Consider the following 17,463-nt stretch of genomic DNA (forward strand, 5'->3'; position numbering starts at 1 on the left):
GGCAGTGGCAAATATTCAATTTTAAAAATCATGTGCATACTAGCCATACTTAACCTAGTTGTAAGCACTAATGCATGAGAGAACTTTTACCAGACCCCCTCAACCGTCCAGGGGATAGTAAGCTTTGTGATATTATTTTTATTTTCATCAGCTAAGAATTTTAAATATCTCAGTGTGAACTTCAAATACTCCAGCTCTTACGATCACCTGTTGGTGATCGAGAGCCCTGCTGCTCCCCCTGGCGGACGAGGATGACACAAGCTAGACTAAAGGATGCGACAACCGAATGATTTACCGCTGCCCAATTACCGAGAACAAAGCTTGAATCACCCCCCCCGCGCCGCATTCTCATGTAAAGAAGGTTGTTGAATGCGAGCAAGCGGGAGAGCCATGTACAGCAGTAGCAAATCAAGCTTCTTTTCTCCTCTTCTGGCTATGCTTGTTGAAAATGGAAACGATTAAAGTGGAGGTTGCGCGGAATTGAGAGAAAAAGGGTTCAAAGTACTGTACGAGAGAATAATTTTGTAGAGAGGAGAAGGTTGTCAATTGCTTGTTAAGGTGAGAGGAGATCAGAAGTAGAAGTGCAGGAAAGAGGAAAACATAAAGGAAGAAAATTTTCACACTTGTATCATACATGGAGCTAAGTGTCCGGGTATCATATCATACGTAGTGTACAGTACCGCTCACTACCACCACACATGTGACATGTGCCGAGTGATTTTATATGACTGGGTGGTCAACCTTGACCCTTCCGATCAGATGAGAAAGCGCAGGGTACAGCACAGCACAGCACAGCGCATAACTAGCGTAGGTTCCTCGATAGCCCAAGAGAGTTGGGAAAGGTTTGCTCCCCCTATAGCCGGTCTGTGATTTTGAGTTTAGTATGATATCCATAGCACCCAGATCCCGGCAATGGGTAGATCCGAGACCAGGGTTTCTCCTGTATCCCAAACCAAGTCCATAGATATCATACCTCCGGACTCCATTTTTTCTCCTTCCCCCTCTTTCTTTCTCGCTTCGATTCCTTCCTTTCTGTCCCTTTTTCTAGGGGTTTCTCGTTGCTAGGCAATCAGGGTTAAGACAGAAAGAAGAAATTATCTGATTAGCGGGTGAGTTGTGCTGTGCGTATTTAGATTCAATCTAAGCCAGACATCTGTAAAATGGTAAAATTTCTGTGCACAGCACAGTTAGCCAGTTGACCAATATAAGATCTCATATGGTTCGGGCGCCTCTAAAAGTGCACCAGAGATGCGACTTTCAGATTGTATAGCTTCTGCAACCACTAACATAATCTAGAAAAGAAAAAAAGACCTGTTCCCCAGATCTCGCCTTTCTGAGATGAGAGGGTTTCAGGAAAGCTCTCACTGCTATAGTATCCAAAGGTAAATGTGTACCCTACACTCGGTTCGGAGCGATGGGTGAACATATGATACTGTCTAAAGCGGATATAACAATAATAATTTTCACCAACGAAACCCTCTCAAACTGTATCATAGCTTCCCAACGGGCTAGTATATAAACGCATTTGGAGAAAACATCACTGAATCCATTGTGAGGCTGCCTTTAGTCTGGTTGAAGTTAAACCAGAACCATTTTCCAGCGTATTATACTCCTGCCTCAAAGTTATTCACTAGCAAAGGAACCCCCATATTATGGAAAAAGAAACGTTTAAAGGATGAAGCAACGAGGGTGAGATCACCTCAAGTCAACCGCAGCTCAAGATAGGCATGAGAAAAGGTCACGAGCTGGATAATTGGTAAAGGTACTCGCAATTAACAGACCAGAAGAGACATATGCCTCGTTGAGCAACCGAAAACGATAGATACTGAACGAAGCTCCAGTGAGCACAAGAAAGGAACCAAATACATGGAAACGAGAGGATTATGACAGGAAGTAAAAAGGCAAAGTAAGCGAACGAACAATCCACAACTATCGCGAAAACCGGGCCTTGCACCCGATGCTCCATGCCTAACGGAGTAAAACGGAGAAAAGTGAAACCAACAACGATACACTATGCATAAGGGCGTGAAATGCGGGAACAACGCCCCATTATATTACCGGCTGCAGAATTTTAGAAAAGAAAGTAAAGATGTGTATGATAAATAAATAAAACATCCAAAAGAAATACAAACCCCCCTCATGGCATCAGGCCCGGGGATCCCGATTCCAGGGCCCGGAGAAGCATCTCCAGGCTCTTAGCACTTTTCAGAGTCATCCGATGACTTCGCCCTAGAGATTTCTCTCCCTCCGTAACTGCGCATCGATACATAACCTCTGCTATATCATATTTTCTCTGATCGCAGAGTATTGCACCGAGATTGATGGTGCTCCGGAGGGTACGTGTATGGCCAGGCCCCAGAGTCTTCTCTCGCCCTGCCAGTGCACGCCAATACATCATCTCCGCTTCGGGATACTTTCTCTGTTTGTGCAACGTCCGGGCAAGATTATAGATGCACATTAGAGTATCGCGATCTTCGAGTCCAAGTGTCTTCTCCGCATCCACTAACGCAAGTCGATACATATCCTCCGCTTCATGGTACTTTTTCTGATTGCACAATGCCACCCCGAGATTATTGACAGTGAGTAAAGTATCTCAGTGAGTTGGCCCAAACGTCCTCTCCCGACCTGCTAGTGCGCGCCGGCACATAACCTCGGCTTCGTGATACTTTTTCAGATCAATCAATGTTTCGCTCAGCGTATTTATGGTGTCGAGGGTTATCGGGTCATTGGGCCCCAAGGCCTTATCCATACCTCCGACAGCATGCCGATACATTCCCTCTGCTTCACGATAATTATTTGATCAAGCAGCGTCACAGCTAGACCGTGAGCACTTAGTATGGTATCTAGATCATATGGACCAAGCGTCTTTTCCCGTCCTGCATATGCAGATAGAAACTTTATCTCGGCTTCTTTGTGTTTTCTCCGGTGATGCAGCGTTCGACCAAGATTGTCGGTGCTTGTAAGGGTATCTGCATGATCTGCTCCAAGAGCTTTCTCTCGGCCGGCCAATGCATGTTGAAAAATAACCTCCGCTTCGTCATACTTTCCCAGGTCAAGCAATGTTTCGCCTAGAGTATTCATGCTCTGAAGGGTAAATGGGTGTTCGGACCCCAGAACCTTCTCCATGCCCTCCAAAGCATGCCGGTACGTGACCTCCATTTCTTCATACTTTTTCTGGTTTAGAAGAGTCGTGGATGTGCTGTTAGCATCCAGTGGGATGTCTGGGTGAGATGATCGAATTTTCATCTCACTACTCACTGGTCCGCGTCGGTGTTCCGTGTCCGCTGTCTCTTTCTTTTCCTGGATATGTTCTTCGCGATCAGTGGCGGCAAGCCCCGGCCGGGTACCGTGACCGCCCGACCCAAGCGACTCCCCTCTCCCTTCTACAATCTGGTACTGCGTAACTTTAGCTCCCTCGTTATTTTTCCGATCCCGCAGAAACAGAGTTAAATTATGAATGCTCTCTAGGGTGTCAGGATGTTGCGGCCCAAGTGTCTTCTCTCTTCCCGCCAATGCACGTCGATACATAATCTCCGCTTCATCGTGCTTTTCCTGGCTATGAAACAGGTCGGCTAAACAATCAACACTTGATAAGGTATCGGGATGATCTGGCCCAAATGTCTTCTCTCTGCCCGCTAATGCATGTCGAAGCCTAATCTCCGCCTCGTCGTGCTTTTGCTGGACATGCAGCGCCATGCCTAGGCCGTTCACGCTTCGTAAAATCTCTGGAAGGTCTGGTCCTAGTGTCTTCTTCCCATCCGCCAATGCACGTCGATATATAACCTCCGCTTCGTCGTGCTTTCCCTGGTTGTGCAGCGCAGCACCTAGATTGTTCAGGCCTTGCAAGATATGTGGATGACCTGGCCCAAGTACCTTCTCTCTACTCGCCAATACACGCCGACACATAAGCTCAGCTTCACGGTGCTCTCCCCGGCAATACAGCGCCATGCCTAGGCCGCTCACACTCAATAAGGTCTCTGGATGGCTCGGCCCAAGTGTCCTCTCTCTGCCCGACAATGCACATCGATACAGAATCCCCGCATCGCCGTGCCTTCCCAGGCTGCACAGCACCGCACCTAGACGGTTCTCGCTCTGCAAGGTATCTGGATGATATAGCCCAAGCGTCTTCTCTCTGCCCGCTAATGCACGTTGATACAGAATCTCTGCTTCGTCGTTCTTTCCCTGTTCATGCAGCGTCATTCCCAGGTTGTTCATGCAAGATAAGGTATCGGGATGGTCTAGCCCAACTGTCTTCTCCCTACTCGCCAATGCACGTCGACACATACTCTCTGCTTTGCCGTACTTTCCCTGACAATGCAACACCTCAGCCAAATTTTTGACACTCAGCAAGGTATCCGGATTGTTCCTCCCAAGTCTCTTCTCTTTGCCTGCCAATGCACGCCTATGCAACATCTCCGCCTCGTCGCGCTTCTGTTGATCATGCGGCATCACTCCTAGATTACCAACACTTTATAGGGTATGTTGACCAGCGAGCGGGATCTTCCTTCCGACCACCACCGCGTGCTTAAAATAATCTTTGAATTATTTCAAACCCTCCGGACTACTCGGGCGCAGCTGTTTGGGTCCGGGTTCGCCCTCTATTGCTATGAGCAAACTGAACTCCTGGCTAGAGTTGAATTCGTCGTCTTGAAAATCACTGTCCCCTTCTATTCGCTGGGTCACAGGTGATTTATTTCGTTATAATACCGGTAGACCCTGAGCACGGTTGCGAAATATCCTTGCGAAACCTCTAACCCTCGGTAACGCGTTAGTTCTATCCCTTAGACCGTTGGTCACGGACCAAAGGCTACTGCAACTGCTTTCGCAAGGACCACACTTACCCCGCTTTAACACTTAGTCTACTTCGCGGGCCGCCCTGTTCGTTCTCTCAACCTCCCTTCTTGCAGCGCCTGCTCTCTTTTCCACCGACAGCTTTCTGCTTAACTAAATGTCTAATGGGGTTACAACCCACCAGCGCCCAATATCAGACATGAGCAAGTATATATTGATAATGGGGCCAAACCTGTGAAATAAAGAAAATCCGTGATGCTTCACGAATAATACGAGGTGTTAGACTTCTCGTAGACAGAGTTCAATGAGTCCGAAAATGGTTGGGAGGAATCAAGATGGGCCATTTTCGACCCACCAGGGGCGAGCCCGACAGGTTATGTGAATCAATACGAGTAAACCAATCAGGGAGGTAGTTCTTGGCCCACCGTATTAACCCAACAAATGCAGTACCGGTACGGCAGCCCCTTGACAGGGTTCTCTCGCTTGGGACAAGCAAGCTAACAGGGGCCGGAGGCTTCTTGACAACAGCTAAATCAAACTTCCATTCCTTTTTCTGTCCACCATTATTAGGCTTTCTGGGAAGCATTGTTTGGGCTGATATTAGAACCCTGCACCAATCGTATGGCTTACTATTCGAGTCTTTTTCCTTTAATCTGTCTCAGTTGGAAATTCTGGACTCCTTAGCTCGAGGTTCAATTGTTGAGTGCCATACCCATGCTATTCAACATCAATTACTCAAGTTCTTGCAGTATTGTCGGACACCTAGATGGATCCACGGTGGGCGACATGGATATATGTTGATGAGTCGTGTTGTTTCCGCCTCACGAATTCATTAGCACTTATCGTAAAAAAATTTTAAGCCGCGACGATTGCGACGATTAGTAATGCTATCATACATAAAGGAATTGGTTTCGTTAATTCTCCATTACTTTTGGACGGGTTGAGTGTGTTTAAAATCAGCCATTCTTAGTGCAAAGTGCGGGGGTGTCAGCTAATTTGAAGCTAGCCTCGTACAAGTACAGTACAGTGCAAGGGGGTCTACTTGTATATATAGAGGCCTATTGACAACGCCACAAAGGCTGTCAACGCAAACGCACTCTGTTGCAATGTGACCACCGCGGCCTCCACGCTGACAGTAGTAGCCTGAGTATCGCACTGCCAGCATAACAATTTACCACACACTCAACACCTAGTACGGCCCATCAATCCGCACCCAAATGGGAATATCGCCAGAACAAGCGCAAGATTATGCACAAGTGCTACCCATTGCGCAGATAACCCGATCCCGGGCTTTCGTACCGATACTTCTCATTAAATCCCAACCACGATAAGTTACCGCTCGCCGAGCGAATACCTTGACCCGTCACGCCCGGCCAGGAGAATCTCGTAGATGCCCTAGAGAGGTTATCATCCTAGAAGTGAATGCTCAGTTGAGACGCCCAGCGCAGTCACTTCCGCCCCAAAACATCCTTTTCCCAACTTTTACAAGCTCTGTAATCTAAACAAGAAATATAAGGCACACGCCACTATTTTCACCCTATACTACAAATCTTATATCAAGACTGGTCCAAAAAAAAAAAAAAAAACTTGATCACTCAACCTCCCCGTCCACATCCATACCCCCCATATATTCCACCAACCCCCCCCCCCCCCAAAACCATCTTTGGAAAAACCACAAACACCACCCTATTATCCTTTCCTTTTTCCTCCCCCTTTAAAAAAAACCCCCCCCCCCCACAACACCAGCAACCTCACCGCACCCACTTACTCATCTTCCATCCGCCACCATACTAAACTGCTATACCGGAGGCAGAAAGCTTCGCGGCGGCGCTGTGTGGTTCAGTGCGTACCGGAACAGGAGCCCAGTGAGTGGATGGACGGCGAAAGGCCCGGCTCCCAGGCGAACCGATATCCTGAGCCAGCCGGGCAAGATTTTTTTTTTTGAAAACTCCAAACAGCGAGTGATTTTCCATGCCCGTGTGGTAAAAGAAAAGAGCATTCTGCAACGCTTCTGGACATAGAGAAGATACTCAGCAGTGCACCAGTACTCCCCAGATCATCCGGGTGTTTCTCGTAGTGGCTTGTATCTCGAAATGAACAGCAGGAACAGGTTCCGGCTGGTATTGTACTGTACGTATAGACTTTCCGGCGTGATCAATCCCTCCCCGCCTAACTCCTACGGAAGTTTATATAATAATCCACCCCTGGCTACCGAAGACCGACCGACCCCCCTGACTTCAATGGCCCGGCCACTTCAGGTTAATCCCGGTACCCGACCAGCCACCAAAACAACTCTCATCGGATCACAAAGCAGTAGCCCTTAACACACCCTCAAAAGAGGAGAAGAAGAAGGAAAAAACCCGAAAACAAGAATAAACCAGAAGAATACCCCCCCCCCACTTCCCCAGAATAGGATCCAAAGACATCACACACTATCATACATACCAATGCGATTCAGAACCCTTTTTATTCATCACACCCCAAGGGTAAACCATCAACGCTTAAATTAACTTAACCCGCACCCACTCATCACGACGACAACCGACCCCGCCGGCGACCCGGCGGGCTTATCAACGATATCTAATCTTGTGTGCCGTAAGCCTGCGTGGTACCCGATTCCTATCACAAGTTGCTCCAGACGTAGACGATGGGGGGGAACCCTGCAAGGGTGGTATGGTAGTAGGAGTGGAGAGAACCGTCAGGAAGTGAATGTAGAGAGTACAGATGCCATTCTTAGACTAAAGTTATCGAATCATAGCCTCCCTTGTATTATATACCTTAGGAACTGTGCCTGCCAACGAACAAACAAGAGGATAAGAAAAAATTTTTAATTGGCTGTTCTTAGATATGCCTCCAGGGATACTGTAAACTCTTAGCAACAATTTGTTTTTTCGCCGGATATTTGGAGAGAGGGGGTGGGCTAGCAAAGCTTTTTCTAAGGGCGTGCTGGGTACGAGAACTTTGCGAATGGAGCTGGTACTAGTCTAGCTGTCGGATGATATTCACGAATTATCACTCGGTCGTGGCGGTGGGGCATGGGTAGATACGGTACTATGAGCGCTCATGACTCGCTGGATAGCCAGCTAAACTCCTCTATTATGGACAGCGGTAGCGTACAACTCCCCCACTATTTCCATGCGATAGTTATCTCGAGAGATACTCCGCACACATGCATTATGCTCTTCCATCCCCCAGACTGACCTGGAGAACTTCGCACTTCGCAAAACTGTGACAAAGACAGAAATGTAGAAACAAGGAGCCACCAGACATTACATGCGTACACAAAGCTCGGAATATTGTTACATGAACGGAAGAGAAAGGGGTGGGATAAAATACAAAGCAAGGTGAAGGAAATTAAAGTAAAGTAGAGTAAAGTATCACAACGCCTGCCAGGCCCCCCCATACAAAGTAAAGTAAATCCCAGTCAAACCTCCAGCCAACCGACAATGCAAGCCCCCTTTCCACTCGATGCACAAGAGTAAAACAAAGCAAAAACAAATCACTGCAGAATAAAGCGAGCCGGGCCAAACCGTAAATCGTAAAAAACCCAACTCCCCCTGCTCACCCACAGACAGCCTTCCACAGCTCCCTCGCCTCCTTAACATACATAAACGTAACGCCCAACATCTGCACCTCATAGTACACATCCCGCAGGGAAATGACGCCCGCACGCAAAAGACTCTGCACGAACAGACACAACAGCTGCACCTGCCGTGCCTGCGCCCTCTTCCCGCTACCGCCATCGCGGTACTCGCCGTCGAGCATTTCCTCCGCCGAGCGCGTCCCGTTTGATAGAAAGTTATGTATTAGAAGGTTTGTCTCATCCTCTGTGAGGGCCGAGGTTTGGGTGATAAGGATATTTATGGTTTCCAGGGCGTTGAGGGTAGGGGTTAGGAAGGAGAGGCCTGAGAGGATTTCTTGGCGACGGTGGGAGTTAGAGGGCGATGGTGGGGTAGTGGTGGTAATGGGCGAGGAGAGGAGAAGAAGGAGGATTCCTCGGGCCAAGACTGGGTTGTTGGATATCAGGCTAGCGAGGGTAGGAGTCGAGAGAAAGTCCAGTGGGTATGTGGTTAGAAGAGACGGTGTAGATTTTAGCGTCGCGAGTAGGGAGCTTACGACGTTCGGGCGGAGCTCTTCCGACATGGCCCTGACGAGGAAGGCTGAGACTTCGGCCGCTGTGTCTTGGGCAAGTGGTGAAGGACGTCCGTTCGATGGTGTTTGCACGCCGGACGTAAGCCCACTAGCAGAGGAACATCCACTCCCACCAACACTCGCTCCGGCCTCGTCAATACCCAACTCCCGCCTATTTTGCCCTTTCTTGGCACCTCCATCGCCTCCCCTGAGGTTGTTCTTCCCCTCCATCGGCGCATCGTAAATCCCCTGCTCGCGCAAAGCCTCCGTAAAAGATTCCACATCAACCACAAACTCCAAGCCCCGACCGGCAAACTCATGCGGCGAAAGCCCTGCCAGCCTATCCCCATGTTCGCCCAGAATCCCCTTGACAAACGCAACCCGAATCCTCAGTACCTCCTCGCGAATGCCCGATCCTGCGCCCCGGCCATCGCCCTGCTGCATCTGCTTCTGCCTCTCCACCGCTTCGTAGTCCCGACAAACATCCACCCAATGCGAGAGCGACGGGTTCATGCGCAGTCCGTATATCCGGTACGCCTCAAAAAGGACGAATTCCGCGTTTAGCATGAAGCCCAGGTATTCCCGAGCGCTACTTCGAGCAAAGTCGTGGCCGCTGGCGATTCTGGTACCGAGAATTTGCATGAGGGCGACGATGGGCTCGGGGACGGTCGAGAGGATTTCCAGGGTGTTGTGGAGCTCGCAGACACGCGTGAAGGCATTTTCTCGGACGGTGGGAATGCTGAGGAAGGCATTCGCAGTTTTCTGAAACGGGTCGGTGAAGATTGTCAAGGCGCGGACCAGTTCGGCGGGTAATGGGTCGGTTGAGAGGAGCATTTTTGTGGTGCAGCGCGGTTTAGGTGAGTACCGGTAGATGTGGGGAAACTGAATTGGCTGGGCTGGTTGGTGGATTGGCTATGTGTGAAAGAGGTGGAGAATAATTGGTGTGGAAATTCTATGGAGTGGTAGGTGGCTTGGCCCACCCTTATCCCGATAAGAACGAGCGGGAAAGCAACCGGATTTGCGGCTGACCACGCGTTGTGAACCGTGAATATTGCAAGTTATCGTGTGGAGGGGTGGGAAAGTGTAGAAGGGAGCGAAGGAAAGAGGGGATATAAGGCGAAAGAATTAAAGCACCTCTAGATATAAGCTCTCCGTTAGGGCAGCTGTTGATGGTGGGGCAGGAAACGGAAGAAGGTGTAAACTTCAGCACAAGCAAGACCTACGATACCTTGCTATGCGCCTCCCTGTGCTCACCCGAGCCTAAACCCCGCGTGCATTCCCCACAAGGTAGCAAGCCACATCATCTCAATTACCCCAACCGATTTACGATACCGCTTCAAAAGTGCACAATTTTGTCAACCCGGGAGAAATATTTGCAAATTTCAGGTCATCGCTATCATGATATTGTAGTCATACAAACAGGGAGAAGAGAAAAAAGGGGAAGAAAAACGAATACCAAACCAAGCCGAAAAAAAGACCCATGCTCGCAACTACAAAAGAGAGAGAGAAGGAGAGAGCCCGACATTTTTGGCCCGAAACACTCCTCATGTAAAGACCGACCGGCAGACAATGACCGCCCTCCCAGACGGTATCAATTCAAGAATTACCATATCTTTTCCACTGACCGACGTTGTTTGTGCTCGAGGAAATAAGGATCGTGGGGGTTTCGCGTCTCTCTAGTACCTAAATATAATGTATCTGGTGGGTAGGAATTAGCAACCGCGACGCTCCAAAAAGGACTCGAAAGGAGAGAGAGAAGCTCACAGGGCGTGAATGATGCCAGGCAAGTAACCCAAGCAGGTGAAAATAATATTGATCAATAGATCACCGCTGCATCCCCTCTCCAGAAAGACACCAAGAGGAGGAAGAAGGATAGCGAGAAGGATCTTGCAAACATCACTAAAAAAACAAACAATTAGCATTGTTCAACCCAACCTCCCCGAACCCCCAAAGCTCCCCCCCCTCCCCTCCCCTCCCCTCCGGTAAGCAGGAAGAAACTAACCTGGCGGTGAAAGGCATGATGGTGTTTGTTGTGGTTGTGGTTGTGATTGTGGTTGTGGTTGGTTGGTTGGTCGTAGCAGTAGTTTGTAAGCTTAAGCGGTTCGATGCTGGTTTCGATAAAATGTCAAGTTTGTTCAAGGAGCAAAGCTGTACTGGGTATCACGTATCGCTGAAACGAATGAGAGAGGAAAGGGGGGATGGGACACCCAGGCCTTTTATTTGTAGTGCTCAAGGGAAATGGGAAGGAAAAGAAAAGGGTGGGCTCGCACAAAAAAAAAAAACTTCTCGAGACCAAACGTCATACTCGTAGATACTTGTACGAGTACTGTGCCCACCCGCCACCGAATTTCAAGCCCGGTTATCCCGGTGCGATGTGGCTGGTGCAGGGCGGGTTCGTCATCCAGGAATAAGTTACGTCATGGTTCACTGAACTCCTCCATTATGCATTCATTTGCAAACTTCCACCCCCAAGATTCCTCATCGCCGCAGCGCTTCGCCCTTGAATCCTTTTACGGGGGAGGGGGTTGAGAAATCGCCCCCCCATCTACTCGCCGCTAACCTAACAGTGCTCTACGGGTAACCTGACTCTTCGCATCTTGTCTCTATCATACCATTGGGCACATTACACCTCGTGATGGTCGATGGCCTTCAACCACCCGTTGACCCGGAGGCAGCTCCAGTTCAATAGGCAAAACTTGGTTGGACCTGGCTCCAGGAGAGCACTCGTACCGATACCATACATGCTGTACGAGTACAGTACATGCAAGCAAAAGAGACACCCTATCCAGAACTTGGCAATAAAAGACGCGTAATCCCCCCCTCCAAAACAAAAAAAAAAAAAAGTGGCCATCATGTTCAGATTCTGTGGTGGCATAGGGAGAGAGAGAAAGGACTAATGAGAAAAAAAATTACCGGGTATGATACCATGTCGAAGCCTTGTGCTTTCCGCCGGTGCCAATACATAGTTTTACTCAAGTACTCGAGTAAATTACTGTACTGTACCATCTGTCTGTTGAATGATACTTGTACGAGTATGTCAACAAGTAGCCTGTGGTCTGCTCGTAAAGTAGGGTGCTACCGCCAGTATCACATCATACCGGCACCTATGCCAGTAGACTATAGCACCTTCAGTCAAATGGATCTTTCACCCCACTGCTCGAGTAGATGGGATCGCGATGCACCAATGTAGTAGACTAGTACAAGTACAGTACTGTACAGCACGGTAACCTGGCGTATAAGGTGAGAACACACATACAATCCTCCTCAGGAGCCGAGTCTACCGTACTACACTGCACCCTGCCGCAGTCTACCGTTGCTCGCACCAATGCAGGGGGAATCAGGCCGACAAGTTCTTATCCGCACACGAACATCTCCGATGCAAGTAATAACCGTGCGGTTCCGCACCGAGCACCTCACACCACCCACAGTATCCGTGGGGAGTAGAGCAGAGTAACCCAAAGCACAAATTGGGAATTGCCGGGACTGTAACGTGCTAGACGGGCCCTTGATTCCCGATTCAGAGTGTTTGATGTTGCTCGTATGTACAGTACAGGACACGGGGGAACAAATGGCCTTAGAGGTTTCAGTACCATAACAGCAGACAGTACAGTACCGTACTTGTACTGTACATGTACCAGTACCCGTGAAGCTCCAACGGCGGAGGCTTGCCAAGCAATGTACTGTACGATACGAGTACCGTACTCGTAGCGGAGTGTCCGTCCGAGCTGTGTGTGTGTGGCGAGTGAGACTCGCCACGGTAGATCCTTGGGTGGGGAGGCATCATGCGAGTATGGTGAAAGAGAATCGCGATAAGATCAACTTGGGCCATCTGGTCGGATTGAATGTTCACTTACGATACTCGCGCTGTGCAGTATTGCCACACTATCACTGCCCGCCCTGCCCCGCCCTTTCCTGCGTAGGCACCGAGCACAAGCCGCCAAGCTCTTGTAAGTTAATCCACTCGAGCAAGGTGGACGACCGCTCTTCCATGAATGCCATCGACAATCCCGCGGCAGTGACAACAATTCAGCATATCGAGCCTTGGCTCGACGCTGGCTCAACGCTGGACCAAGACCCTGGTTGCCCGGTCGGGCTTTCTCCAAACCGGCTATCATGAGGCCATCGTCCCTGCAGATTGTATGCACTCGTAACTCAAGTTATTTGTGCTCGAGTAAAACCATTTTACTACCCGATACCGCTCACTCGGGAGATCGGCAGGCTGGCCCCATGGAGACAGATGCTGAGGCTCAAACCAATCGTTGGGGGTTACGCCAAGTGGGAATCGAATCAACCTAATAAACTCTTGGCAATCAAATATCCTCACTGCGAAATCGTTCACCGCTAGCAGCAGGCCATCAAATGCTCGGCAAATCACAGAACCCACCCAACATCCGATGTTTGTCACATCACAAATGAAACATACTGTATCATATTATAGCACTCGACTTCCACCCCGACCAGCGCGCCATCACCCGGAAATGCGGTCCACCCTCCCCCCCAAACACTTGTCTTCACCCGCGATCTCAATTGACAGGGATGTGAACCCCTGTTCCTCCTCCTTCTCCAAAATCTAATTTCCGCGACCGAATATTCTAACCATCCATTCATTCGTTCATCCATTCACCCCTGATCTGCAAACAAACCTTCAACTAAGGTGCACCTTCTCCCTTTTTCTCTCACGCGAGCCACTTGCACGAAATACGGATACAGACTGGAAATGAAATTCCACACTCTGACCATCCCGTTAACATTATCTCTACTACCCCTGACGTGGGCACAAGGTCTCGGTGGCGGCATGCAGACGACCGCGCCTACAGACGCTCCTGTCGAGCCTACCAAAGTCTTGTGAACCCCCCCCTCCATCCCCTCCCCTTCTCCGCCGGTGCTAACCATTGCTAGGATGCCATCAACCCTCGCCGACGGCCTCGTCACAAAAGTCGCCTCGATATACACCCAGCAATTCACAGGCACCCAGAGCGAGTTGCGTACGCCCAGCGCTGGCACCATAGGCTTAGGAACGCTTACCGGGAGTGTGGGGGTTGTTAGGACTGCTGAGGCGAATTCTGCAGTGGGGAGGACAAGGGCGCGGGGAGGGGCGGAGGAGGGGTGGGCTCTGAGGGTGGTGGTTGGGGTTGGGGTTTTCGGGGTTGTGGTTGGGGGATTGATTCTTTAGGGAGGGCGTAGGTATTCGGGATGGAAGGAGTTGTATTGTATGGGATGGGAGTTTTCGGGGGGGATCGGTTATCAAGGCTGTTGGTATAGTAGCTTGTTTCGGCTTATTGGTGTTTTTTTTCCTCTTTCGTTCTCCCGTTATATCAATCGTAGCTATAGATCTTGTTTCTTTTCCACTTCAGGGGAGAGAGAGGGAGAGATGTAAAATATGAAATAAAACGCCGTCCATCTTCGAGAACTAGCAGCTCAACATTACCTAAGCAAGGAGTTTCAAGGAGATGTAAGGAACTTGAATTGGGAATTTATCCTATTTCATATGATAGCATGGTAAGAACAAGAAATGACTTATTCCGCATAGCTGCCCTGCCCCGCCCCGCACCACACTGCACTTGATACTATGCAAGGGGCACTTGACAGCAACCATTAATCTAAATTACATTACAGTACTGTAAATACATTGCAAACCACCACTCACTCTCGATAGGTTTTCCAGTTTGAACGCCCCATTCCAAATTCATTGCGGTCTGGAAAGTGGTGGGTAGACATGCATAGGTTGGTATGATGGATTATGTCCTATTTTTGGCCCGAAAAAACCCCATCCATCTACCCCAGTTTTTCTTTTCTTTCTTTGCCACTGAGATGCATCTTGATTACTTTACGACGCCATAATATTATATCCCTGACGAAGTCCCGAGCCCAAGCCCCTGGAGGATATATAAGTTAGAGCTATCACAGCACTGCATTACAGGTTACTGGTGCGTAGGCTGCCCTATCGTGAGAAAAAAGTAGCACAGAATGGCAAATTGCTTTCTTTCCTTCCTTTCTTTCTTCTCGTATGTACGAAAGTCTATGACGAATTCACGAGGCTTACCGTGTGTATGATGCCATCTTATCAATATACAAGTACTGTACAGTACCTGCCCGTAGATATCTCCAGAAGCGCGTGAATTAGGATAATTGAAACACCCCCATGATAGCAGCACTGGCACCCCCCCCCTCTCAACCGACAGGTGATATAGTCTAACCCCACCATGTCGTGCACGGTGTAACGCGACCAGCTCCCAACCTTTTTCCCAAAACTTAAAAATAATTCAGATCCATGCGTACAGTACAGTACAGCGCAGTAGACTATCATACTGCGCGCACTTCTGGTAACCCCTCGAAGATGTTACGGTTACTACTCGTATCATATGACAAATAAGGATAGAGCCTACTCCCGTAGATCCCGAGGGTTTTTGGGAGAAAAGAAAAAAACAATTCATTGGTATCGTAATATCCCTTTGGGTGCTGCGGAGATCTCGTACGTGGGGGGGGGGGTTCTTTTTGTATTTTAGAACGAATGTTTATCGAGGTTGCGGTCGGTGCTATACAAGTCTCCCTAGTACCGGTACCGTATGCTGTCGAGTCGAAATTTTTCAATTGGGGTGTCACGAGAGTATGATGGATGACGGGGGGGGCCAGTGAAAGCTGTTAATTTATCTTGATTCCAATCATCCTGGTGGGCTGAAAGACGGCATCCCGCTCGGAACGAGATTACACTTCGAAACTGCCCGCCGTGTCACGCTAACCGACAAAGGATTCGGCATGGTCACAGCATATCACCCGCCGCCACGGTGCCACCTGGTGTTGAAAATGGCAGTTAAGTACCCGTAGCTCAGACTGGAGGCTACAGTGGTGTGCGTACCTCTCAGATGAGGACACGTAAGCAGTGAAAAGTTTTCACCTTATTTCTTTCCTATTTCTTTTCTTTTCTTTTCTTCTCAACCTTCTCAACCCTTAAGTCGACAACGAACTCCACTCCACACCTCTTGTATGAAACTCTCCTCACTCCTTGTTCTCTACTCTTCACACACATACAATACAAGGTTCCCTCATTACCATTAGAGCCAACTCGGTCCGCTGCGTAAAACCCACCTTTCAGTCATTACTGGTGCAACGACAACCAGTTTTATCCTGTCTGTCGTCCTCAATTTCCAACACCTGGGTACATAGCGCATAGCATGATGCGGTATACGGTAAACTTGCCAAATGGGAGTGAAAGATGCTGCAATTTTAACGAAGGAGTTGGACGAGCATTTACATACTGCATTCACACAAAAAAGAAAGAAAACTCAATCTGAGACTTTTAAATACAGAATCAACTGTACGCACAGCATCATGCACAACTCATACTCACTTCCTAACGCACCCCGTATTCGCCGTAATCGCGGATGGGCATGTAACCTTTTGAAAGGTGACGGCCGGGTTATCCGCGCCTTTGAACCACTACGACTCATTGTCAGCTCAACACATTTCCATCCAGTCACCGAAAGAGGGAGAGGTGGGGGGGGGGACATACGTCAAATCTCCAGTAACATCCCTGACGGATCGCCGCGGGAAGAGCGTCGCATTCGGACCTGGTCGAGACACCACCGTATCTAGAGCCCCAACCGTCGGCTGGTGCGTTATATTGCTTTGTGCACCCGTTGAAGACGCCGACCCCGCCGCCGGGGACTGGGTGTTTTTAGCTTCAATCTATATACACGATCTGGGGGGGGGGTACTTGAGATATCAAAGTGGTTGCTTCCAAGATCACCCCCGGTATTGGTTGCTTGGACTATCATCTTCTTGCCGGACACGGGGCTACACTAACGGTTGGCAATGACTTCGTGGTGGGAAATGGTTGGACGAAAAGCAGGTGACGTACCCAGATGTAAATGTAAGTTCATAACAAGCACAACACCAATCGCTCTCGCTAGCGCCAGAGAGTTTCACGGCGGCATATCTATTCCACTAGTCAGCTAAGAGACTCAAAGGGAAGGGGAAAGGTTGGCAGTGCCCATAAGCCAAACTATCCGAAACAGCCCACGGAATCTGGTTACTGCACATGAACGCTGTACCGCCGTTACAGCCAGAAGCGGTGTTCACGTCTGATAGTACTTTGTTATTCGCATCGCAGGCATTCACGGGCCAGGTGACGGAAGCCTTTCCACTCCAGGCACAACTGGGCTTGCAGCAATCCCAGTATCTAGTGGTCTGGCCAGTGGCGACTGCGGTCACCAGTGGGAGAGCGGCTGCCGCGAGGTAGAAGAGAAGGCGAATCATGTCTGGAAAGTGTAGTGGGTTGGTGGTCGAGAATGAAGAGGGAAATCATAGGAAATGCCGGACGGTTTATATACTCTCCCAGACCTCCCTCTCTATCCGACGTGGTTCACAGGTTCCATCTCGTGGCTTTTTCTCTCCTCTATTGAACACGGAAAGGCTCCCATCAGTGGCGGGACGACGACCCCCTTCCCAGCCTATGATCGCCTCTCTAGAAAGACGGCACTTCCAATCCCGTTGACATGCTCGGCCGGCAAATCCGCTGACCGGCCCTGAAGGGGTCCGCTG

The 17,463-nt window shown here is 49.4% G+C and overlaps 3 protein-coding genes; 1 reads left to right on the plus strand and 2 right to left on the minus strand.

Moving 5' to 3' along the window:
• Positions 1–8,117: 8,117 nt before the first annotated feature.
• GSTUM_00011084001 (uncharacterized protein) lies at positions 8,118–9,959 on the minus strand. XM_002841702.2 has 1 exon: positions 8,118–9,959. Exon 1 carries the CDS (start codon positions 9,754–9,756, stop codon positions 8,353–8,355), a length of 1,404 nt encoding a protein of 467 aa, XP_002841748.1. The 5' UTR covers positions 9,757–9,959; the 3' UTR covers positions 8,118–8,352.
• A 2,978-nt stretch (positions 9,960–12,937) lies between these two features.
• GSTUM_00011087001 (uncharacterized protein) lies at positions 12,938–14,331 on the plus strand. XM_002841703.2 has 3 exons: positions 12,938–13,767; positions 13,822–14,028; positions 14,096–14,331. The coding sequence occupies exons 1-3, from the start codon at positions 13,640–13,642 to the stop codon at positions 14,304–14,306; spliced, it is 546 nt and encodes a 181-aa protein (XP_002841749.1). The 5' UTR covers positions 12,938–13,639; the 3' UTR covers positions 14,307–14,331.
• A 1,935-nt stretch (positions 14,332–16,266) lies between these two features.
• GSTUM_00011089001 (uncharacterized protein) lies at positions 16,267–17,178 on the minus strand (the record flags this gene model as incomplete). The annotated part of the gene is made up of 5 exons (XM_002841704.1): positions 16,267–16,359; positions 16,433–16,587; positions 16,637–16,716; positions 16,781–16,866; positions 16,936–17,178. 5 exons carry the CDS (start codon positions 17,176–17,178, stop codon positions 16,267–16,269), a joined length of 657 nt encoding a protein of 218 aa, XP_002841750.1.
• Positions 17,179–17,463: the final 285 nt, after the last annotated feature.

The sequence above is a fragment of the Tuber melanosporum genome, assembly GCF_000151645.1.
Source record: "Tuber melanosporum whole genome shotgun sequence assembly, scaffold_8, strain Mel28".
In the NCBI taxonomy this organism is placed as follows: domain Eukaryota; kingdom Fungi; phylum Ascomycota; class Pezizomycetes; order Pezizales; family Tuberaceae; genus Tuber; species Tuber melanosporum.